This window comes from Cynara cardunculus (assembly GCF_001531365.2).
Source record: "Cynara cardunculus var. scolymus isolate 2C chromosome LG 15, CcrdV1, whole genome shotgun sequence".
Taxonomy (NCBI): domain Eukaryota; kingdom Viridiplantae; phylum Streptophyta; class Magnoliopsida; order Asterales; family Asteraceae; genus Cynara; species Cynara cardunculus.
In genome coordinates, this window is record NC_037542.1 from 12,346,102 (window position 1) to 12,372,318 (window position 26,217).

Here is a 26,217-nt window from a genome sequence, read left to right on the forward strand (position 1 = left end):
AATTATATGTATATATATATGAGAGCGATCAAATGCAAACCACTCAATTTGTACAAACCGTGCAAAACTCATTCAACCGATCATAATTTTTCATGTTGTTCATGTTTTTGTAATTATGAGAGGTTGATTAATCATTTTTACTGTGGAGGGTGTTAAACATAGAGAAATACATGAAACAGTTTCATTAAAATTTCATTAAGTATTATATGAAACAATTTCATAACCATATATGGAACAACTTCATCAAAAAAATAATATTATATGAAACAATTTCACAAGATTAAACAATTTCATGAAAAATTTCATAAGATTAAACAATGAAATCGACGGATGAGAGTGGTTTGCACGGTTTAAACGAATGAGAACGGTTTTCATTTTATCGCTCATCTCTCTCTCTCTCTCTCTCTCTTTACATATATATATATATATATATATATATATTTATCTTTATCGGCATATCCTTTAGACTATGGAACATTTATCCTACAACACTAGTTTATTTTTTAGATATTTTTTTTTAATTAACCTGGATATTCGATCCGCTATACGAGCCGACTAACCCAGGACGACAACCTGCTTTGCGGGTAGCCCGAAGTCACTGCATTTGAACCTCTGTGGTTATAAGGGAATTTTTACTTCTCAATGGATTTAAATCTTGGACCTCTAGACACTTTTGATATTTGGAGTCCAAGTTCAAACCAATCGGACACCACCCTTGTGGTTATATTTTTTAAATTTTCATTTGGATGACATAAGCTAACATATTGAAATACTAGTTGGGCTAGCGTTTTAGGAGAACAGTACATTTTTAAAAGAATACGAACAAGAACAATACATTTTTAAAAGAATACGAAAACAAGCGAATCACATGTGATTTTACACTAACATCACATACAAAATCACATGTGATGTAGGCGACCTTTCCGGCGACCTGAAAACGCAGTCACAAGTCCTCCGGACACTTTTTATGACCATTAATGTAACATCACATGTGATTTGCCCATTTTGTGTTCTTTTAAATAGGTATTGTTCTCGTTTGATTTTGCCTATATATAATATTTATTATTATATATTAATAATAAAGTTCTTGTTTTGTTGTATAATTTCTTTAATTCTGATGGCAAATGATTTAACAGAATAAAATTATTAAAATCGTTTTTGCAGCGTAAATGGATATGCCAGATAATATGAATGATGTTGATAAATATTTGGTTGACAAATCTATCAATCTAATGACGCCCTCATTGATGTTGTACTTTGGTTGAAAGAAAAGACTAATAATTATATCATTTCAGTACAAGAACATTAGGTTTATAGGATGCTTAAAATGCTAAGCGTCCTAATATGATACTTGGTACGACGAAACAAAAGTGTGGTATCTAAAAGTGTTATAGTACGTTTATAGGACGCTTTTGGGTGTCTTAACAAACGTTTAAAATGTTTTTAACATAAAGTATCATACTAGTTATTTTATATAACACTATTTGAAAAGGTGTCGTATGAACGAAAATGTCCTATAAATAGATGAGTTTACAACACACTTCCCAAGATGTTTTTCCCTACAAAATAACTAACACAATACTTTATTTAAAAAGCGTCACAGAAAACTTGTTGAAACGTCCAAAAACATCTCATAAGTCTATTATAACATTTTTAGATATGACACTTTATAGTCTGGTCATATATACTTAAATCTTATGAAGTATTCCATTATTCAAATTTATGTAACTACTAATCTGTCAACCCAACCCAACCCAACCAACCCGTCTCTTATGTTGGGTTATACTTATGAATGAGTCGAGATTTTTGCAAACCCACCATAATTGAGTTGGGTTATGTTTTTTTTTTTTTTTTTGGTACCGTAAGGTTTTTTACACTAAATTAGCAAAGTTGATATGAGGTTGAGTAAATTACATAACTACACAAGAAATGGGGTTTTAGCAACGACCCTTGTTGTCGTTAAAAGTCCATTTTATCGGATATGGTTCCTACAGTTTATTTACCATAAAAGCTATTGATCTTAATATTTTGCTTTGGATATGGTCCCTGCCATTAACGACTACGTTAAACGGCCTTTTTGTTAATTGGGCTTTTCAAGAGCTAAAGTTACTTCATTCGCTTCGGTTTTTTCTTCCTTTTTGTATGTTTCCTTTTACCTACTACATCTCGCAGTACCTTTCGTTGTATCTTGACATACCATTCGGTTTTATTTTTAATTTCGTAATGCTTTTTAAAAAAATAAATGACTGCTTAAACGATTCCACTTAAAGCACACAAGGGTATTTTAGGTATTTTGTATATTTATCTACAAGTAGGAAGTTCCCATTTAAAAAGTGAAGTGCACACTAAAAAGTTCCCATCCAAATAAACTTTATCATTCAAATGCAAGATGAAAACATAAAGGGGAGGGGAGGGGAGGACCAAGATACCCTCCCATTTTTATGGAAAAGACCAAGATACCCTTACATGGACAAAATTTGTAATTTACTCATTATTTTATTTAATTACTTCTAAAAAGGGATCATAAAATTACATATTCTTTAAATAATATAATTGATCATGAAAATTTTAAAATAAAAAAAATTGTTCAAGTTAAATATTATTTATTTTAAAGATTTTAATTTGAAAAATTAATTAAAATAACCATTTTAATCGTATGTTTTAATCTCTTAGCCATTTCTCGTCTAAATTATCAAAATATCACTTGGTCCGCAAGTTACAGGTCTGTATTTTACAAAGGGTCAAAGTGTAAGAACAATAAGTTCATGACATAGACCAAATCTGTAAATTTGGACTATTGTCCCCCAAGATGTGTTTTTGCAATTTTACAAATTTGGTTCTTGCAGTTTAGGGATTTGGTTCAGAAACATTTTTTTATACTTTGACCCCTCTGTAAAATACGAACCTGTCACTTGTGGATCAAGTGACATTTTAATGATTTTAGAAAAGAAACGGTTAAGAAGCGAAATCACGAATCAAAAATTGACTCTTTTTTAACCACAAGGGTAGTGCCTGATTAGTTTGAGCTTAACTCCAAAAGTCAAAAGTGTCAAGAGGTCCTATGTTCAAATCCGAGGAATAAAAATCTTTTTGTGGCCATGGAGATTCAAATGCGGTGACTCCGGACTACACACAAAGCAGATGGTCGTCTTGAGATTAGTCGGCTCGCATAGCGGATTGAATATCCAAGTTAATATTTTTTTTTTTTTTTTTTGACTATTTTAATTAATTTCTTTTTAATATTTTATTTAAAAAATTATAAAAAACGGGTAGCAAATGGTAAAAGAATTCCTCAAACTACTCGAAACCTGGTGGTTGTTTTGGGAAAACACATGGGTCAAAGAGAGGGCCCCACCTTGCCAATCCGAGTGAAGTTGGAGATCGTCTCCTTCCAGTTGTCACCAATGGCAGCCATTACACCCTTATCCAAACCCCATCAATCTCATCTTCTTTCTCATCCATTTCTCACCAATCCTTTCTCTTAATTTCTTCCTTTACACCTTCACTTCCCATATCCACAATCACCCTCACCATCACTCTCTGATCTAACAATGGCCGCCACTTCATGTTTCTTGCACCACCACCACGCATTATCAACTCCAGCTAGATCATCACCTTCACCTCGTCAGGTGCCACTCAACAAACCCACCCACCTCATCGTCTGCCGTTCACAGAAACGAGCTTCAGATACTGACGCCTCGATCTCTCGCCGGTTGGCTCTCACTGTTCTCATCGGAGCAGCTGCCGTTGGCACCAAGGTTTCACCGGCGGATGCCGCCTATGGTGAAGCTGGTACGTACGTCTTGATTCAAATTTGAATCTTGAACTCCTTTCGTTTTTTGATGATATAAATTGAAAGCGAACATGGGTTTTGTGTAATTGTAAATCGTTGCAGCGAATGTGTTTGGGAAGCCAAAGTCGAACACAGACTTCAAGCCATACGACGGAGATGGGTTCAAGCTGTCGCTTCCGGCGAAGTGGAACCCTAGCAAGGAGGTGGAGTTTCCCGGTCAGGTGCTTAGATATGAAGATAACTTCGATACCACAAGCAATCTTTCTGTGATGATTACTCCCACCGACAAGAAATCCATCACTGATTTTGGTCCACCTGAGGAGTTCCTCAGCAAGGTGATAGATTCATATATACATGTGTGTGTGTATATATATATATATATATATGGAGAGAGAGAGACTTAGGGATTACCGGTTTGTTTTTGTTAGACCCGTGAGACCGCTGTAAAGTGTTGAATCTTTAGGACAAAACACTAACACTAACACTAACACTAACACTAACACTAACACTGAACCTTTTACCGTAAAAACGGACTTCACTGAACAATGTTTTTGCTGTGAAGGTTCAATGTGTTTTTGTGCTTTCATAGCTAGTCTCACGTGTCTCATGAAAACATATGTGGTCTTACAAGGAACTCAATCTTATATGTATTATAACATTCTTAAAGACTCTTTTGAAGAGTAATAGAATTTGACTGAGTATATATGGATTATCTTATCATTTTCAGGTCGATTACTTGCTTGGGAAACAGGCTTATTTCGGGAAAACTGATTCTGAGGTAACCAACGTTACTTCCTGTTTTATATTTACTACGTAAAAGGATCGGGCCAATGTACCCTTTAAAACGACTCTTGAGACTTTTATACAAGTTACCATAACAGCATTCACTACAACAATAATGATTTTATAGGATGTCATGTCTATTTGGCTTAACAAATAGTTTATAGGACATGCAACGCAAATTTGCTTTTATATATGTATATAGATCGAATGACCGCGTGAGAATAAGAGTTAGGTTGAGACCCATAGATTACTTTTAATCTCATACGAACCCATATTGATGTGGTGCTTCTCATTAATGTTGATCTAGTGGAACCCTTCAATTAGGATTGATCTAAGGGTATATATCTCTTCTTACCCTTTTCACTGTAATTCTTATTCTTACCGGAACCCAACCATATATATATATATATATATGTATATGTGTGTGTGTGTGCAAGAAGTTGACGGGACTTTTTTTGATGTTCTGACAAGCGTTTTATGATAATTTTGAAATAAAACATCTTATTAGTCTTTTATATGACACTATTTGAAAACAAAATTCTTATAAAAATAAGTTTTCTATAAAAGATTGTTCACAAAACGTTTTTTTTATTAACCTGGATACCCAACCCGCTATGCGAGTCGACTAATCCTAAGGCGACCGCCTGCTTTGCATACGAGTAGTCCTGAGTCACCGCATTTGGACCTTCGTGGCCACAAGAGAATTTTTATTCCTACTTGAATTTGAACCTAGGACCTCCAGACATTTTTTTTGACATTTGAAGTCAAACTCAAACCAATCAGACACCACCCTTGTGGTTCACAAAACACTTTCATGTTTGTCCTAAAAAAACTATCATTACCCTTTATTTTTCAAAACTGTTTCCTTCGAAGCATCTTATTATAACACATTTACATATGACGTACAATTATTTATTTGGTCCTATAAAGTAATTAATTTATTAGGACACTTACACATATTTGGCTTCATATATTAATCAAACATTGATCGAAGCTTAATTAAATATGGGTTGAATAATACGTGTGTAGGGAGGGTTTGAACCCGATGCAGTTGCCACAGCAAACATATTGGAGGTTGCATCTCCGGTTGTGGACGGAAAGCAATACTACTCGTTGTCCGTGTTAACAAGGACGGCTGACGGAGATGAGGGTGGAAAGCACCAGTTGATCACCGCCACCGTGTCTGGCGGAAAACTTTACATCTGCAAGGCGCAAGCAGGTGACAAAAGATGGTTCAAAGGAGCAAAGAAATTCGTTGAGGGCACTACATCTTCGTTCAGTGTAGCTTAATCGAAATCGAGCTTGTAATTAGTATTCGCCATGAATGCATCCCTGCTAAGAGTATATTATGGCGTTTCTTTTGTCATCGTGTTCCTTTGATCAAATGATTGTGGATAAATTGTCTAAACTTAATCAATATAAGGACCCCCTTTTGCAATTATTCTGCAATGAAGGTCTTCTTGCACAAAAGCGTCATATCAACTTATTATAACGTATTTATATAAGATACACAATTATTTGGTTTTACAAAATCGAGTCATATAAAGCAGTTTATCAAGACGTTTAGACATTTTTAGCATACTACAAAATTGCTAAATACATAGAGAAAAACTGCAATTTCAAAACTGTAAGGATAAAAATTGCAATTTAAACAAAACCATAGGCATTAAAAACATAATTTACTTTGCTTTTACATAATATCAATTTTATGATTTTGGTTAATGTGGCCCCCATTTGATGGAACTTATTAATGGTCTTTAAAAGAAGAGATTAAATTCAGATGGTTTTTTTGATTAACTTGGATATCCAACCCGCTATTTGAGCTGACTAATCCCAAGTTGCAGATAGTCCAAAGTCATCGCATTTGAACCTCCGTGCCATAAAAAGAGATTTTTATTTCTCCTTGGATTTGAACCTGGGACCTCCTGGTACTTTTGATATTTGGAGCCAAACTCAAATAAATCAGACACCACATTGGATTTAAAATTCAGACGTTTTTACAAACCATAATGACCATTTTGTAATTTTAAAATCACATGAACGAAAAATATTACTTTTAACAAACTATAGGGACCAAATTTGTAATTTCTTTTTTCTTTATTACAAAACCGTCCTATCACTTCCTACAAATTTAAGTATTTTATATTTACGAATTTTAATAAAAGAAAAAATTAAATATAAAAAAATGTTAAAATGCATCCATTCCCGGAGCAAAACCCCAAAACGCCCAACCCGAATCCAGTTGTAGCAGCTCCGCCGTATCCAGCCATCGCCACCCCAATTATTCACACATACGACCAGTTATAGTCACCGGAGGAAGAAGATATTCAATCTTATCCTTTCATATAATCGATATCCTCAGAAGGAACAATGTCTAGTGCTTCTGGATATCACTACTTCTCTACCGCCGCCGCTTCTTCCACCGACCGTCGGACATGGCTGCTGACGCCGCAGCCACCGTCAAAGTCAATAGTCAGTAAAATCAATACTGCCAGTACTACTAGGAACTGCGTACCTTCTCAATTGAGATCGTCAACCTTCTATATGCCCTTTTCCCCTTTATTGGTAACTTCATCTCGTCGTGCTCGATTGGTTTCATCCACCGCCGCTGCAGCGGCAAGGAATAATATAGACCCCAAAGAAGCAGAGAAGAAGGAGGAAGAGGTGGAGGAAGTGGAGGAGGATTTGCCATGGATACAAGATAAGGCTCTGGACATTGTTGAGTTTAGTGGCTCCGTAACACAGGCACTTCCTGGTCCAAGAGTTGGCCAATCTTCTGTCCCCTGGATACTCGCCATCCCGTTGGCTTATGTTGGAATCTCCTTTGTTTTTGCGGTTGTTAAGACCGTTCGCAAATTCACTTCACCCAAGGAAGTTCGCCGTAAGCTGGTGAGCCTGGCTTTTCACCTTATCTTTTTTTTTTCTTCTTCGTGTTTGTGTTTGTGCATCAATTTTCTTCTGATTACATTGTTGCCTTCAGTTTCTTTGTTATTTTATTGTTTTGTGCACCCATTTAAGCTGCATATAACTTCTCTTATGGATGACTTCTCTGAACAATTACGCCTACAAACAGGAACGAATTATGTTAATGTAGTGCTGGGTGTGAATCTTGAAAGTTTGAGGATAAGAGCGTAATCTTATACATGTCTAAGTATAAATATGAAAGAAGTCTAAAACTGAGCCAATAAAGAAAGAAGTTGTGTCAAAATTTGTAGTTTAAATATAGAATGAACTCTTAGCCCCTGCATTTTGTTCAAAGAATTTGGGGATATGAGCAATGACACTCAGTGGTCAATGAAGCATTGCACTTTTTATGTGTCTGTTAATGTGATCAAGGGGTGAAAGCACATAGCCAAGGTCAGAGTTTGTGATACAGAAGCAGCCTCGTTGCAAATGCTAGGAAATAATGCATACGAAGAAGTCCCACCCTAACCCTCACAAGACTTAGGGGCCTTGGTGGGAAAGCCGGCCCCTTAGTTAATGATGACGTGGGATGTAGAAATGGAGTTGTTACAATAACTTCTATTTTGGTGAAAATAAAGAACTTATTATTGAGTTATTGACTTAAACACGAGTTGAAGAATTACAAACTCAAAACACAATTGAGGCAATAGTGACACTTAATTTGTACATCAAATTGATTTGAATTGCAAACATCAAATCCCACATCTGATATTCTGACCAACCAATTAACTTGACACTACTACAAAACATGAAACCCCTTTCTGTTTTGAAGGTTGCCAACACTGAAAAATATCCTTTGAGGCTTGTTCAACCCATTTCTGATATTGGAAACCGAAATATTCAAATTTAAAGCCGACATGGATCGTTTCCGCATTTTTGGTTTCAAAAAATTCTATTAGCATAACATGCTACAGGTCATGCTGTATTCATTCTTTCATCTACCACCAAACAATCCTTATAAATGTTTGAAGTTAAGAAGGTGACTCTTTAGCACTCAAATGACAAATGCGGATTCTTTTATGAGATGGAGGGAGTGTCACTCATGGCAACAATAGGACTGTAATACTTGGTTTGCATCAGACATACAAGTCTACTGTGCGTCTTTTTCTTCCAGTTTTTCCCAATCGTGTTTTTCGTATTTACATCTAAGTTCTGAAGGAGAGTGCAATCTCCTTTCACTGGAACCTTGCTCCTTCTGCCGATGAATCATCTAAATGGTGTATGATGTACATGATATGGTCATTTGTGGGAGTTGAGAGAAAATATTTCTGTGTATATCTCACAAAACAGTGTGCTATATCTACACTAATTCTAAGTAATAGGTGTAAACCTAGGAACATATTTACATATTAAGCCTACCACTTCTACATATTTACACATTACATCCTATACATCTACACATTGTCTATGTAGAAATGTTATATAAGCATGCGTAATAAGGAGAAAAAAATAAGTACCATTTATTCTAAAAAGAATAAGATAGCTAGTCACTTAACGACGTGATGTACACAATGAATCCTTTTTTTATTCAAGTAAATGACAGGTCCATAATTATTGAACATCACATTTGATTTTAGTCAATCATGAGCTCTACATGGGTAGTGTTCTCTCCTTCCATGTTAAATCAACACAAAAATGCACAGATCGATGTTTGTTTTAGAGTAAAACTATGAAAGCAAGCCACCTGCATATATCATCATTAAATAAGAAAGTGTGTTATGTCAGTAGGTCATAGGTTACTACTATTTGAAAGAGAGAGAAAGAGGGAGAATATAAATTTATAATACTAATGTTGTGTATTATTTTTCAGTTCCCATGTTTTGTGGGTTGAGAAGGGGATACTGGGAGAGAAATGGCTCACTTAATGTTAACATTAGGCTGAGGCTGGGGAAAGGAAAAGACATCCTTCAGATTTGGAAAGTGATGTATTGATGACATAATGCTTTTTGGCACTGTATAGTATGTTATGTTAAGGGTTTCTTTATACAATATACTTTGTAAAAAGCATGCATGTGCTCTTCACATATTGCTTTCTGACTGAATGGACCAGATTTGCTCAATCAGGAATCACAACAGACTAATAGTCCAATTAAGCTTTAGGGATTAAAGGAGAATTTGGGTGCTTAACTGGAATCTGCGGATATATATTGCAATTTTCCTAGAGAAATTAGAATGGGGTGCTGGTTGGCAAATTAGAGAACACCAGCGAAAAAATTATGCAGCTTGCTTGGAAAATTATCTTTTCTTCACTTATTTCTATTTAGTATGATTATGGTTTTTATCTTGCATATGTAGAAAAGAAAGTTAAATGTAAAACCCAACAAACACTTTTCATAATATTTTATTTTCTTTCATGCTTACTGAAAAAAAAAACAGATTCTCCCACTGCCCCCAAAATATGTAATTGATCAAATACCTACGATATACCTAGTAATACAAAAGTTGAATAACCTTTTGGACCACAATCGATCTTACCAATATCTTTTAATGACTTATAATGGACAAATAGGTAAACTTGGAAATAAATACCTTTCAGAGAAGGAAATATTGCAATTTCTGGGACAGCCCAAAATAGAAAGTGTGCACTTCTAGAAAATGATGCGTTAAAGGGTGCAACAAATACTCTCCATCTGTGAAGAATCAATATAACTAATATCATAAGTGTGTGATGCAGATATTACACAGCTAAAGCTTCTTTTGCTTTTTTGTTTGTTTGTTAACTGACCAGAAACTTCCTAAACATTATTTGATCCATTACTAAACAACTGACTGTAGACATATTTTTTAGGTCAATAAAAATGCAGAGCTATGCAGATCAATAGATGAGTTGCTTGAGAAAGAGGGAAATGGAGTACAAGAGGAAGCTTTGAATGGACTGATGCAGAAGGTGATATAGATTCAACTTTTGACTTAATAAGGAAACTTTAGTCTTCTGTTTTTGTCTTGGTCATGATAAACGTATATTTCTGGTTATCTTTTTGGTTTTATCTTCTATATTCTGCATACAATAAAACCATTGTGTAAAAATTATTTTCTGAAATCATGCACAGCTTTTCGTTATTGGTTAGACCCTTCTTCTTTTTTCTCATCAAGGATGGTGCTTGGTGGGTCGACGAGTTCCAATGTGACACAAATTAGAATTTGGAAACTCCCATAGTGCATAATAAGAAAAAGCAAGATATTTGGTGAGGTTGGGTGGTATCCTGTTGACGGTAGCTAGATAGTAATTGGGTGAAGTCGATGGAGGTGATTGTGGGTCATTCAACAGCTATGCTGTTAAGCTGCTATAGTGGCGTAATAGAGGTGGTATAACGGTTTGCGGTCCTCGGGAGAATAGTGATGCTGTTTGCCGCATTTTAACCGAAATTTTTAGTTGCAATACCAGTGCTAAATCCACAGTTTTTCACGTGTTGATTTTTTTACTATAGTTGGGACTATTAGTGCTGGCTCAAATTGCCCGGGATCTATTTTGTTGCCAAGTATCGAGTTCTTTTAGGTTTAGGTTAACATTTCTGAAGTTGCTCAACAATGTTTTGAGATGATGCCAATTTTGAAGCTGAAATTTTAGTTTTTTTGACTTTACAAGTCATTTGCGACCTCAGTTATTTGTTTTTAATTGTTAGGGACATGTATTTAGCTGCCGAAACATATATATTAGTATGCGATTTCAATAACTACTAGATGGACTTTTGACTGCCAAAATATCTATACATACATACATATATATTAATATATAATTCTAATTATGAACCACTATTTTTAGACCGCTATACCCTCAGTTTACCATCGCGATAACCGCTATATCCTGCGATTACAGATTTAGACCACTGTAACAACTCACAATATAGTTCAACAGTCATATGGGTGGTGGGAGATGAAAGGTCATAAAAGTCGTTTGCTTGTGTTCCAAGAATACATGCATAATTCTTGTTTATTTCATTGGAACGAGAAAACACCTTTCCATTCATTCTAAAAAAAGAAAGGTTTTAATGGAATGACATCCTGATGGAAAGCCCTCATTTCATTTAAAAGACATAACCAAACAAAATTTATTATTTCAAAAGAACACTCCATTGCTTTCTGGTCCTGCTTCCAACCAACCATATCTTAATGGTAATATCATTGATTGAGGGGGGTTTTACTTGGGACTTAATGAGCTTAATGAGTAAATGGGCGTATTCGCACAAAAAAAATGATGTGTTTACTTGGGGCTTATTCGCATAGAAATAGGCTTATTCACACAAATGAGAAAAGGCTCTTGTCCACATTCAGCCAAAAAAGGACAATCCTACCCCTTGGTTTAATAAAGCATGCCAAATCAAAAGATTAGAACCCTAACCGCACATTTTCTTCATTTTCACGATTTCAAGCTCTCCAAGCCCAAATCGATTGCTATCTCCTCCAAATCAATCACGATTTCAAGCTCTCTTCTCCAAAGGTAAAGATTTCTACACACTCATTTCTCCAAATCGATTATGCACACTCGAGTTTTTCACGAGTTTTGCACACTCATTTCTCCAGATCGTTATGATTGTTGATTATTGCACGAGTTCTTCGATTCTGCACACTCATTTCTCTAGATCGTTATGATTGTTGATTGTTGCACGAGTTCTTTTCACGAGTTCTTCATGCTTGGAGAGTTGCTGTTTTTGCTTGGTTTAATGGTATGTTTTTGCTTGATTGTTGCTTGGTTTAATAGCATGTTTTTTTCATGTTTTTTCTTGAATGTTGATGTATTTTCTTTGTGTTATTTGTTTAGCAACATAGTTCTTGTTTTTTCACATTATGTTTCTGTTTTTCCTTGTTTAGTAGCTCGAATGTTCGTTATAGAATGGTATTATCTTGTCTTTGTTTTAGGTATGGAACAAACGGGTGAAACACAACAACAAAAAAGGATTAGAATTAGTTGGAAGGATCCAATATTGTAAAAACTTTCTTAGAAAGTTGTATTCTAGAAGTTGGGTTGAATAATGAGGGTGCTAGCTTGAAGGCACTTTCGTGAAAGAAAGTTGCCGAGGCTTTAAAAAACACACATAACTTTGTTGTCGATCGAAAGCAAATGCGGAACCATTTCAATTACTTGAAAGGAAAACATGGTGCTTGGTTAAAGTTAAAAAATAAACCGGCAATGTTTATGATCCTTCAACAAACACTTTTAACTTAACTCTCGAGGAATGGGAGTTGGAGATGGAGGTCATTTTCTAACTTTAGATTTTGTTTTATTTCGATTCTTTTTTATTTTGTTTGTATATTCATAAATGTTCCTTTAACACAGACCAATAGGTATGTTGAATCCTTGAGGGCTACAAGTCTTCTATATCCCGACTTGTATGCACGACTATTCGAGGGTGGTAGGTCCACGGGTATTGGAGGCCATGGACCGTCATCAGAAGACCCTTTGCCAACCACCGAGGCTTTTGTGGTCATTGAGGAAGAGATCAATGTATCAAGTGATCAAGCTCCCGTGTCTTCAACACCTTGTTCATCCCGTGCTCCGGTTGAGAAACAAAAGGGTAAAAAGATTACAAAAGCCACTTCGGAGCTTGACGAAAAGCTTATAAAGTTTTTAGATACTATGGTGTCGAAATATGGGAATCCCGAGCTTGTTAGTTATGACACATGCCTAAAAAAATTGAACGAGCTTGGGTGGGAAAAAGATGATCCCTCGTTCCGTATTGCCTTTTTTCTTCTTACGGACAACCATAATAGGGAAGCTTGGATGACAATACCGTCTGAAATTGCCAAATATGGGTGAGAACAGTTGGGGCAAAACAAGGATATCAATAAGGATTGGTGCCACACTTTTAGAACTTTTTTGGTGTTTAATGACTTGTGAAGTAGACTTCTGTGTTAGTAACTTGTGATGTTTTTGGATGACAATTTGGTGCCACATGTTCTTGGACATGTGATGTTTTTAGTGACAGTTTATGATATATATGTGGCTTTGGACATCCAAAAACATTACAAGTTACTAACACAATAGTCTACTTCACAAGTCATTAACACCAAACAAGGTCTAAAACCGTGGCACCAATCCTTACTGATATCCTTGTTTCGCCCCAACTGTTCTCACCCATTCTTTGGCTATTTCAGATGGTATTGTCATCCAAGCTTCTCTCTTACGTTGGGGTGTTTGTGGTCCGATTTGGGCGGTATAACCTCTCAGATCACAAACCAAACCATAATGGCGGTTTATAAAATTTTCAAATCGAGCGGTTTGACATCAAGTGACCAGACCGGTCAAACCAGACCACGAAAACGCGGTCTGGTCTGACCGGTTTGGGGATTTAATGGACTTGAAAAGATTGAGTTTGGAATCGAAAAACTTGAAGGAAAGAGTTGAATCACTTGGTTGATGTCTTGATGATGTGCGCCGAAATCAAACCATGGATTAGGAAAGATTGATAGAGTTCTTGAAGAATTTCAAATTTGGAGACCATCAATGTCAAATGTGTTGATATGTGTACAGGTTTAGGGCTTTTTAAGCGCCGATTCATTTGGATTTGATTATGTTAGATGTTAGGCTTCATTTGGGCTTAGGGATATATTTGGGCCATAGTCTATAAGTTAAAAAAGTTGGACTTGCTAATACTAAAATAAATAAATAAATAAATATATATATATATATATATATTATGTATTTGGCGGTCGGTTTGGTCCAAATCGCCCAAAAAAGGTTCCAGACCATAGACCGGACAGGACCGGACCGCCCGGTTTTGCTATTTTCTAAACCAGACCAAACCGCCACACCACTCAAACCGCCAAAAAGGTCCGGTTTGACTTGATTCGGCCGGTTTGAGCGGTCCAACGGTTTTTTTGAACACCCCTAGGTACAAGGGATCATCTTTTTCCCACCCAATCTCGTTCAATTTTTTTAGGCATGTGTCATAACTAACAAGCTCGGGGTTACCATATTTTTACGCCATAGTATCTAAAAGCTTTATAAGTTTTTCGTCAAGCTCCGAAGTGGCTTTTGTAGTCTTTTTACCCTTTTGTTTCTCAACCGGAGCACGAGATGAACAAGGTGTTGAAGACACGGGAGCTTGATCACTTAATACATTGATCTCTTCCTCAATGACCACAAAAGGCTCGGTGGTTGGCAAATGGTCTTTTGATGACGGTCCATGGCCTCCAATACCTGTGGACATACCACCCTCAAATAGTCGTGCACACAAGTCGGGATATGGAAGACTTGTAGTCCTCAAGGATTCAACATACCTATTCGTCTGTGTTAAAAGAACATTTATAAATATACAAACGAAATAAAAAAGAATCGAAATAAAACAAAATCTAAAGTTAGAAAACGACCTCCATCTCCAACTCCCATTCCTCGGGAGTCAAGTTAAAAGTGTTCGTTGAAGGATCATAAACATTGCCGGTTTATTTTTTAACTTTAACCAAGCACCATATTTTCCTTTCAAGTAATCGAAATGGTTCCGCATTTGTTTTCAATCGACAACAAAGTTATGTGTGTTTTTCAAAATCTCGGCAACTTTCTTCCACGAAAGTGCCTTCAAGCTAGCACCCTCATTTCCATTCAACCCAACTTCTAGAATACAACTTTCTAAGAAAGTTTTCACAATATTGGGATCCTTCCAACTAATTCTAACCCTTTTTTGTTGTTGCGTTTCACCCATTTGTTCCATACCTAAGACAAGATGATAATATTCTATAACGAACATTCGAGCTATTAAACTAGGAAAAAACAAAATCATAATGTAAAAAAAAAGAACTATGTTGTTAAACAAATAACACAAAGAAAATACATCAACATTCAAGAAAAACATGCTATTAAACTAAGCAAAAACATCAACTTTCCAAGCATGAAGAACTTGTGAACAAACTCGTCAACAATCATAATATGGTCTGGAGAAATGAGTGTGCAGAAATCATTACCTTTGGAGAAGAGATCTTGAAATCGTGATTGATTTGGAGGTAGCAATCGATTTGGGCTTGGAGAGCTTGAAATCGTGATTGATTTGGAGGAGATAGCAATCAATTTACGCTTCAAGAGCTTGAAATCATGAACATGTGCGGTTAGGGTTCTAATCTTTTGATTTGGCGTGCTTTATTAAACCAAGGGGTAGGGTTGTCCTTTTTTTGGCTGAATGTGGACAAGAGCCTTTTCTCATATGTTCGAATAAGCGCCAAGTAAACACATCGTTTTGGCTGTGTGAATAAGCTCATAAAGTCCAAAACAAACACCCGCTTAATAGAAAATTTGGTAAGCAACCCCTGAGATTGTGTTATCTGAAGACAAATATAGTTACAGATCATCAGGTCATGTAATGAGGAAGCCGTTGAAGAAGTCATTGGTAAATGGACCAAAATGTAAAATTTATGTGTTTGGCAACCAGTTCTGTTATTTCCTTGTTGCAAAGGCTAATCCGGCATATACATGGTTATAAGGTAAAATGCATATGATTTCTTGTGACTAAGTGAACACCTGTGGTTAACTACAAGGGAAAACGCATAGGAGTCAAAAGTATATTTTTTGACTGATGACGCCAATATATATTGATTGGTGACTACAGTTAACTTGCTGTATGCCATAGTTGAGCTTTACTTTTGCTATGGGGAATTGTTGACCTTGACCTTCTATGAAGCCTTTAGTGTGTTTGCCTTAGTGATTATATATTCACTAAACATGTAGAAGAGAACTTAAATGGGCCATGTTATTTGCCGATGGCATTGCCCTTATGAATTGTAGCAGGGCAACACTTAGGGCTAGGAGAGATGTTCAGGAAGAATCCTTGAAATCGTAAGGGTTTCACATTGAATAATGGTAAAACTTGATGCATGGAATGTAAATTTTGTTGAATTGATCTATGCGAAAATATGGTTAGGTTGGATTTAATCATCTTGTGGTAAAGACACACAACTGAAAATGATGGAATTGTTGTTGTAAATGATATAATAGTTTTGCGTGAACTTTTAGGTCTTTGATGATTTTGTTTAATTGCTTTTTTCCACATTAGGAGTGCAGAGTTCTATTTCTGTTTTTATTGAGTACACACATATATGCCAGGATATTGTTGTGGAGAATTATCGAATTATTGGGGATATCTCAAATACCTATTGTTGAGTGAATCGGTCCTTAATGTGAAGCCTTGTACTTTGCGTTTGAATACCTGTAAATGATATAATAGTTTTGCGTGAACTTTTAGGTCTTTGATGATTTTGTTTAATTGCTTTTTTCCACATCAGGAGTGCAGAGTTCTATTTCTGTTTTTATTGAGTACACACATATATGCCAGGATATTGTTGTGGAGAATTATCGAATTATTGGGGGTATCTCAAATACCTATTGTTGAGTGAATCGGTCCTTAATGTGAAGCCTTGTACTTTGCGTTTGAATACCATAGAAGCTAGTTCTTTTTTTGGAATTTGGGGGGGGGGGGGGAGCCTTGGATTTTGACGGGTACCCAATTTTGGCATGCTTATTCTTCCTCCATTACAAGTCCTCGTTAGCCGGACCGACCTGCCAATCATCTTGGCAGTTTTCTATTGCCAATTTGAGTTATGATTGGTGGCCCTTTTCGTTTTAAGTATATGGTTGCTTTGTTGAAGTGATCCAGAAGGACCAGAACCTAGATCAAATGGTTCCCATGCATGCTATCCCTTTAAAATTCTGGTTCATTGTAGATATCAATTCCTAGAGTAGCAACCATTAAAAGCTCAAACTGTGATTTTAGAATATCCAGTTAACAGCTTCTAAGATTCCTCAAGTGTGTTCAGCAAAGGGAACATGTGAAGTGGGGCCTTAGTTGGGATGGAAACCACAAGCAAACTTGGCCGTTATTAAAGGGCTTGAAGCCTGTAGATAGTTAATTTATGCGGAGATCCTATTTGAAGTTGCAAGCAAACTGTTGATAAAACTCTAAAATAGCATTTTATTTTGACCCGATTTTTTTGTCATACAGAAGACAAAAATAGTTCAGTGTAGCAAACATTCTCTAGAATTTCTCTTATATTTAAAACCATAATATCATAAAAGCATCTTTCTGATGGGTTTTCTTTTTACCCTGATGCTATCATGTCTAGCAACCTTTGGGGGTTCGCCTTTCTCTGTTTGTCATTGGGCTGCATCGTTTTTCTACTTTATTTTGGTTCCTTTTTAGCTTAGTTGGGCACTTGGGCTATTGTTTCATCTTATCATCCCCCAACCTGTTTGTGCTGAAAGGCTTGTTGTCAACATCTTTATGTTGATGTGATGCATACTCCTTCTATCTTTGACCAAATAACTTGAAAAAGTATTTTAGAACTTCTAATTAATTGCTTCTGGTCCTTACTTTTCTAGTTCTTTTTTCTTTAATCAACTTTAGTGAAGACTATGAGTTTTTGATAGTTTTAGTCCATATGCAGACAGGCTTCAGCATGGTGGAGATTTTGCGTAAATACATTCGATATGCCTTGAATGAAAAGCCTTTCAACCCAAAACTGGTTGCAACATTGATTCAACTCAGGAAAACAACATTGTTGGATGATTCTCAAGTTGCGGAAATTCTAAATGACATTTCTAAGCGAATTGTTAAAGATAAAGGTACAACTGCTTATGCTTTATGCAAACACAGTAAGTCCAATCTTGTTTTACTCCTGATTCTTTTATGGGAGCCATGAGGAAAAGTACTCCTTTGAATCAGTTTTTGCGCGTAAATTCTAAATGACATGATTCCTTCATAAATTATTCAAAATTAAAATCTACAAAACTCTATGGTCCCCATCATGATTGTTATCCAAGTCTAAAGTGGATCTCAATGGAAATGTGTCATACTTCGTGGAGTCTGCGTTGCAGTCTTTAAGTAGGTATCCGAGTGCAGAGTAGATATATCAGATTTGGATGCAGCTTTTGCTAGTTGTAAATATTCTCTTACAGCTGAATGTTGTTAATGGTTGAGATGTATGCATAGACGTCATTTATATCGAACTTATCGTATAAACCATGATGAGTTATCCAAAACCTGAACAAGCTCGTTTTCTTTTTCATACTTTAATCACACACAAACGAATTACTCCCTTTGTCTAAGCGTCATTCATTGAGAATCAATAGTACCATCCAAAGTGGCAATAATCCGAGCAAAGCCGAATTAAAGTTGTTTGAATTCGTATATAGGAACATCCAAGAATATCTTAATAAAATCCCTAAAACGATAGAATCAGTAAGCATCAATCACTAAAGTACATGCTGAGAAGAGGGGGATAATATGGAGGGTTCATTGAGCATAACTCATCAAGGAAGCCCATCATAGAGTTCTTAGAGTGCTGATTGTCTCGAAGAATATGCTAGTTGACCATATACTTGCTCCTGTGTTCACCACAAATAGCTTGGTAATGTCGAACCATGCATTCATATCTTCAGTGTCTTCAAGATTTGTAGATTGACTGCAATTTTTCTCTTGTGGTTGACTTTTGATGAGCTTTGGTAATTTTTAAGGTTTGGAAATCAGAAACTTCTGTTGGTTTTGTACTTGGATTTGGATACAGAATCACATCTGTTAAGGAATCAGATTTGGGTTACCTTTTAATTTTACGGTCTCAGATATTGTGCTAAATGAATTCAGACAATAATAATCTGATAATCGAGTTCTGATAGTCCAACATCAAAATCTAATTTGTATATCGATTTTGCTAACCAAATTCAAATTTGAATGTGTCTAGATACAATTTGGTTGGATGATACCTAAGTACAATATTGCTTGGAGCCAAAGTGAGTGAAGCATGAAAGGTGAAAGAAGTCCATGCCTATTATAAGTAAGGTTAACACCGCTAATGTAATCCATAACCATAGTATGACTTTAACTTTGAAACAAAGGCCCATGAGGATATGATGAGATGCTATTGGTAGAATTTAACCATGATCGGCCATTTTTTGGGTGACTTGTGGTTGAAATAGCATTATGTGCCGGCAGCTCCACTTATATTGTCTTGAATTACCATATTTTCGTAGGATTGCACATTTAGATGGAGATGATAAGCACCTATCTTATTGGGTTGGTAGTACTTCAATACTCGAATATAGGACCAAGCATTAAGGCATGCTATTTAGGTTTACTTAATATAAACAAAGTTAACCTTTCGAACAGGTAAGTTCACAAGTTAGCTTGTTATAGCTTCACGTGACGCACTTGTGCCTAAGAGGATGCGTTGCTTTCTGAACCATGATGTGATGAATTAGGGGCTGTTTACCAACACAAATTGGGTGTACACTAACCCACTAGAAGTGCGGTCTGGGTAAGGGTTGACTGAAAATGGTTGTTTACCGTTTGTCGGTGTAAGCGCTGACTGAAGCACTGACAAGTCAGAAAGCAACGCCTTTCTTACTAGGTCAACATCTTGGTCAACATATTTGTGGGTTGGAGTGTGTTGGTAAACAACATCCCTTCTTACCGGGTAAACACCTCTTACCCAATAAGAGGCAGTCAACAGGTAGTAAACGGCCCCTTAGATTCTTATCCAAAGTGGTGTGTGGTGTGTGGTGTGTGATGTGTCTGTGCATATAGTTGGGCGCTCTTTGGTTGCTCAGGATGATTCTTTCATGTTGCAGGTCCAGTTGTCATGAATGTGTCGGGATATTCTGAAAAGGGCTTAAGGAGAAAGCTTGCTGTCCAAGCTCTTTTCGGAAAGATTTTCTATCTTTCAGAGGTAAAACACCAATGCTTTTTCTCTACATGGGTTATTCTATATTAAGTGAACTTTCTTCTGCGGGAAGAAATTCTTCAACATCATCCTAGATGTCTTTGCCATTACTCTATCTATAGTTTCCATTGTTCTTGGCATAACTATTAGGAACATGCATCAAAATGCAACAAAGTTTGATTTAGTTCTTTTCTAGTGTAACAAATAATTTTTTTCCTCAATCAATGTAACACAGTTTAAATTTTTTCCTATTTTGTACCCATTTTGACTGGATACCATTTACACAAGGGTTATGGTGAAGTGGATGATAAACTTGACATCCATATCATTAAATGTTACAAGATCAACAGGTTATTGGTCAAAATGGGTAAAATATAGGAAATTTTGAAACTTTGTTGCATTAAATAGGAATCAAGGCAAACTTCATTACATTTTGATGCAATTTGCCCTTGTTATTATGGTGTAGTTTACCTACTGTCTAGAAAAATTGCAAGTTTCTTTTTTAATAAGATTGTCAACCAAATTTACACATTTTCTCATTAGCAATCATTATCGATAACATTGACTTTGACTTACAAGTTTTCTCATTTATTGAATGCATTTTAGATATTTGATTGTTAGTCAAAGACTTTTGTTAAACTACATACCAAGTCAAAAATTGCACTTTCTTTTGGGACCGAAGGGGTACTATTTTGTTGGAAAAATGGTATTTTTTTTCTTCTAAAAGACACATCTATGACATGGGAACTTTCTGTTGGTTGTATATAAGTAAAATGATAGATGCAAGATACTAAATAATCGTACCAACTAGGTACCACCAGGCACCAACATCAACCATTTGCCTTGGTGTTTGAGCTTTAGGCAATATAGATACACACCATCATACTTTCATACATTGCTCAATTAGATGGAGTAATTCATTTCTCCCTCTATTGTTAAAGGTAAAGTTGCCATTTAATTAATTAAAAAAAGTTAGTAATTACACATTTCTTAAATTGTGTTCCTTGTTCATTGCGGACAGTTATTTCGGGACAAAGGAGTAATATCAGTTATCCCTCCTCTGTTTAGGGATGTAAACGAGCCGAGTCGAGTCGAGTAGCAGGTTATTTGAGCTCAACTCGAAAAAATAATATCAAACTCGAGCTCGATTAACTTTTTCAAAGTTGGGCTCGAGCTTGAGCTCAAATATTTTTCAAGTGTTTGGGCTCGAGCTCGATGCTCATTTATGAGCTCGAATTCGAGATCGATTAACTCGTTTATTTACTCAAGCTTGATAATTTTTATATTTTGATTACAAAAATTTGTATACATATAAATATGTTTGGCTTGAAAAAATGTATGCTCGAACGGCTCAGCTCGGCTTGTAAAGTTTAATCGAGCTTTCGAACGAGTCGAGTCTAACATTGGTGTTATGGAGCTCAACTCGAGCTCGATAAATATTAAGCTCGAGCTCAAGTAGCTCGTTAAAAGCTCGACTCGTTAAACCCCTACCCCTATCCCAAAATAAGTGTACACATTTCTATTTTAGTTTATCCCAAGATAAGTGTCCACTTTCTAGAGTAAGTGCTTCATTTCAATTGTACTCTTAATTATAAGATGGAGAAATTCATTATTCCTTCTATTGTTAAGGGTAAATTTGTCATTTAGTTAACTAAAAGTGTAATAATTACACATTTTTAAAACAATGTCTTTGTCAGCGTGGACATTTATTTTGGGACGTAAGGAGTACATCATTTTCGTCCAACTTTAATCAAATCTCTTGAAATGAATCATCAATAATGATCAAGATATTTAGCATTTATCCCATCAAACGATACTTCCTCTAATCCTTTTATCTTGAGGACTTGTGTAAGTTAATTTGATTAAGATTGGGCGAAGATGATATTAATGGTTTGATTTGACAGTACAAGTATGTAATTTGTTTATCTTTTGTTTGGGTATGTAATCACAAAAAGTGTGGAAGTACAATAACGTATTTGGACGGAAATGGTATAACTATTATGCTTACTCTCTTATGTACCTTCAGTAACATAGACATCATGTATGCCTTAAGGTGTATTTATGTTTGCCCATTGAACGAAATCTTTTCTGCATCGACCATAACCAAATCTTTATGATGACATTTTATTTATATATGTTTTCCTTCAGTTTATGTATTTCAGTTGATACTTTCATTGTCGTTGATTATCTTCACTTTACTATGTGCACCAGCTTCCTGAGTTCTGTGGAAGAGACAGCTCCTTGATTGTGAAAGAAATATTTGGTGTTGTAGAGTAAGCGTCGTTCCTTTACCATCTCACTTTACATCTTGCATCAAAACAATCATCGTTCTTGGACATCTTGCTTCAAAAAACTCATTGCACTCGGGCCACGTTAGGCAATCATAAGTTAGCTTATATTGTTAGCTTATTAAAAAAGCCTTGTTTGGTTAGCCATAGGATTTGCTTATAAGCTAGTTCTATTGAAAAATTATTTCAAGTAACGTTCCAATAAGCTCTAGTAGCGTTCCAATAAGCTCCAGGGGCTTTTTTCCACTTATGCCCTTTATAATTTTCCAATTAATTTTTCAACTAGCTTATGAGTTGCTTTTACCAAACATGACTAGTTTATCAACCGACAATGGGTTTTTAGCTAATAGTTTGTGAGTCAGTTTGCCAAACATAGGCTTAGACGTCTTGCAGTAAAACTGCGATCATGCGTGGAAAAAAACCAAAAAAGGAACATTGTGCTTGCAAAACATGAGAAAATGTTTTCCTGGGTTATTTTCCTTCCATCATGATTGTTTTCTTTCGATACAAAGCATCAAGTACAATGGTCAAAAAGATGGTCCACTCGTTCTCTTAGCTAACAACATTGTTAAACCACTTTTGATCGTGAAATTTTGCAGCGAGGATGCTGAAAAGCTTCGGTTGCATACGGTTGCCGAAGCTGGCGATATGGATTCACTAGAAAAGATGGTTGGTGATTCAGATTCAGATTTAGATTCAGAGGATTCAGGTGAGGGCTCTGCCTCTGCATTAGGGGATCCATAGATTTTGTTTCTCCAGGCTTATTTTGTAGACAGACTACTGCGAGATAGAAGCCTGTAAGTGGCTCGAAAAATTTTTAATGTGAAATTTTGTTAACGAAGTATATTTGTGCAAAAATGCGCGACGAAGATGGACTTGACCATTTAGTGAGCACAAGGTCCTTTTAACCTGATCCTTGTGAAGGGTCCTAGGCCGTCGGTTCGAGACTCCTCAGCCCTTAGGGGCCATTGGGATTTCTCCGGCTGATATCTTCAGGGTCTTATGGGTAGACCCACATGTAAGGTGGGATGATAGGGACTGGGCCGGTCTGTGGTCCTGGTCCTAATCAATCCAGCCCATTAAGATATATTGTTAGGATCATTGGTTTTTTTTAATTTATGGTATCTGATATTTTTGACCTGTCTATATAGCTCAACATATATTGGGTAGATTTCAGGTCTTTTGGCCAACAGACAGTTATTGTGTGAACCTAATCTTGTTAAAATCAAGGGGCCGTTTACCCGGCGCTTATCAACAAGAGTCGGTACTTTCACTTTACTTACGTGGTAAATTTTAGTCCATTAAGACGATGTCGTATGTAACATTTTATCCGGTAAGCACTTACAAGGTAAGAGTCGTCACTCTCACTTATTGGGTAAGACTCTCGGTCCTTAGCATTGCTCTTACTGGGTAAGATTCTTAATTCTTGTCATGTTCATCCGATAACCCAGTAAGCATTTATCAAGTAAGCGTTTAGTAAACGGCCCCTAAGTCCTAGTTTTTATCTTCCCGTCCAATCTCTTTTATCAGAAATAATCATAATTTATGGTCGTCAACTGATATTTGTTTCAAATCAAGATTCTTAACTTGTGATTCAAGGTCATCATATTTTTATCGTTCGTGATCACAAGTGACAAACCAGTTAAAAGTATGATGTCGATGTATATATGTTATATTATCGACTCTTTATCAGTTACATTATACTGTGTTAGTAAAAACCAGATGATAATTTGGATGATAATGTAAAATGACATGTTAAAAACTAATTGAAAAAGTATAAAGGAAAGAAAATTTTGAAGTGGTCTTGAAAGTTACTGAAACATTATTTGAAGAATTGTTTATAAATAAGTTCAATTGTTCAACATCTGTGTTAGGGGTGTATAAAAAACCATTTGATCCGATTAGAACAGATCGACTATAATCATAATCCAATTGTAATTAAACCATTTGTTTTCAAACTTTACGTCATTCAAACCTCTCGCACCCAAATTACCTATAACTGTTTGGGAACAATAAAATTAATTTACATTTTTTTACTTTAAAACCTTCTTAACCGGTTACAGATAGCTTTTTGGGGTTAAAAGAATGCAAGTAACCAATTTTCGAAAGTTTGATGATTTATTTAAAAAAGATTATTCAGAGACTTATGGGTTGTTTGTTTACCTCTTAATAGTTTCATTAAGAGGCAACATCTAAATTGTTAAGAGGTAAATCTTGTTTGACAAAAAAAATCTGTCTCTTAATGGTTTTAAAACCCTTTGAATGATTTTGTATCATGGGTCTCTCTTAACCATTCAGCGCCATAATTTCATCGTAAACAATTATCAAAACAATTATATTTATTTTTGCATTATATCATGAGAGTCTCCTAATCATTCTGACCACTTAATCATTCTGTACTAAACAATTCAGCAACTGCTAAACAACCCCTTAGTCATTTTCAATCAATAACTCTCATGTTGAGTGTTATTTCTACTTCATTAGTGTGTCTTTTTATTCCCTTTTAAGTGTGTGTTTTCCTTTTATGTATTTGTGTTTCCCCTTTTTATTTGTTTATTTATTCGGAGTTGAGGATAAAAAAGTATGTTTTGATTATTGTATGTGTCATTTGTATCAGTAGCGATAACGTCCCAAATCTTGTGCATCGACTTTATTGCCAAATTCGTGGAAGTTGTAGTTTAAGAGCATGGTAGGAGGTCAAATCCGAAGATTCATGAAAATTTAGAGGACCGAAAAAGTGAAAAAGTAATCAGAATGAACACGACCATATGGGGTCATTTTCAACCCATGTGAACCTCACATTATCTCTCCTCCTTCTTCAAGTATAAATTGAGGCATTAGGTCTTAATTTTAAGAGAATCTCTAGCAATATGGAAGTTTAATACTTATCTCTGTATTTTGTTAGATAAACGTAGGAGTTGTGAGACAGTTGCTGAATGGTTTGGTGCAAAATGATTAAGATGCTATCATGATATAGTGCAAAAAGAAATATAATTGTTTATGATGAAATTAGGGCGCTGAATGGTTAAGGGAGACCCATAATGCAAAATCATTCAGGGGGTTTTAGAACCATTAAGAGACATACTCTTTTCTTGTCAAACAAGATTAATCTCTAACGATTCAGATGTTGTCTCTTAATGAAACTATTAAGATGTAAATAAACAACCCCATAGTTGTAATTTATTTTCCAGTATTTCCATTTTTTGTATCACTGAGATAACCAGTGTGGCTACAATGTCGAACTTTACTTTAATACAATCTATCTTTAAGTATTTTTTTTTTCTAGGTCTTTCCTTTTCAGCATCAACTAACCCCTATTTGGGTGTGAGTGTAAGCTGAATCAAAGAGATAGTATGCAACATTTAGGTGTTACCGTTTTTTGCTAACTTTTCGGTTTGGTCACTCAAGTTGAAACTTTAATTCAATGCAGACAAACCGGCCATTTGTATGTGTTAATATTATATCTTTAACCTAGAGATGAGGAGAATTTGAAATACCGCTAGAGTGATGCAATGAGGTTTGAGAAAATCTTCAACAATTACATAGAGATACGAGTTTTTGCATAACTTTCTTTAAGGTTCAACATGTCGGTCGGCAATTTTAGGCACTTTGTGACTGGATTGTTGCCATACTCCACGGTTTACTTTCGAGAGAAATAGACCGTGTTGAGGTATCTCAACCATCTTGTTGCTACTGTATTCGTAAGGCATCTCCAAGACAATATTAAAAACACAAAAATATAAGTGTTTTTAT

General features: G+C 35.7%; 2 protein-coding genes across 2 annotated transcripts; both read left to right on the forward strand.

Moving 5' to 3' along the window:
* Window positions 1-3,520: 3,520 nt before the first annotated feature.
* LOC112527562 (oxygen-evolving enhancer protein 2, chloroplastic-like) lies at window positions 3,521-6,023 on the forward strand. Its single transcript, XM_025138267.1, has 4 exons — window positions 3,521-3,792; window positions 3,896-4,128; window positions 4,521-4,571; window positions 5,606-6,023. Exons 1-4 carry the CDS (start codon window positions 3,552-3,554, stop codon window positions 5,864-5,866), a joined length of 786 nt encoding a protein of 261 aa, XP_024994035.1. The 5' UTR covers window positions 3,521-3,551; the 3' UTR covers window positions 5,867-6,023.
* Window positions 6,024-6,815: 792 nt separating this feature from the next.
* LOC112527347 lies at window positions 6,816-23,710 on the forward strand. Its single transcript, XM_025137944.1, has 6 exons — window positions 6,816-7,465; window positions 10,329-10,427; window positions 17,906-18,083; window positions 20,085-20,182; window positions 22,388-22,449; window positions 23,064-23,710. Exons 1-6 carry the CDS (start codon window positions 6,947-6,949, stop codon window positions 23,206-23,208), a joined length of 1,101 nt encoding a protein of 366 aa, XP_024993712.1. The 5' UTR covers window positions 6,816-6,946; the 3' UTR covers window positions 23,209-23,710.
* The last annotated feature ends 2,507 nt before the right edge of the window (window positions 23,711-26,217 follow it).

Excerpts from the sequence above, each read along its gene's own strand:
- LOC112527347 (XM_025137944.1), top strand. The coding sequence starts at position 6,947 with ATGTCTAGTGCTTCTGGATATCACTACTTCTCTACCGCCGCCGCTTCT. Across the intron at positions 18,084-20,084 it reads GCGAATTGTTAAAGATAAAG|GTCCAGTTGTCATGAATGTG; the intron begins GTACAACTGCTT and ends TTCATGTTGCAG. Across the intron at positions 20,183-22,387 it reads AGATTTTCTATCTTTCAGAG|CTTCCTGAGTTCTGTGGAAG; the intron begins GTAAAACACCAA and ends TATGTGCACCAG.
- LOC112527562 (XM_025138267.1), top strand. The coding sequence starts at position 3,552 with ATGGCCGCCACTTCATGTTTCTTGCACCACCACCACGCATTATCAACT. Across the intron at positions 3,793-3,895 it reads TGCCGCCTATGGTGAAGCTG|CGAATGTGTTTGGGAAGCCA; the intron begins GTACGTACGTCT and ends AAATCGTTGCAG. Across the intron at positions 4,572-5,605 it reads TCGGGAAAACTGATTCTGAG|GGAGGGTTTGAACCCGATGC; the intron begins GTAACCAACGTT and ends ATACGTGTGTAG.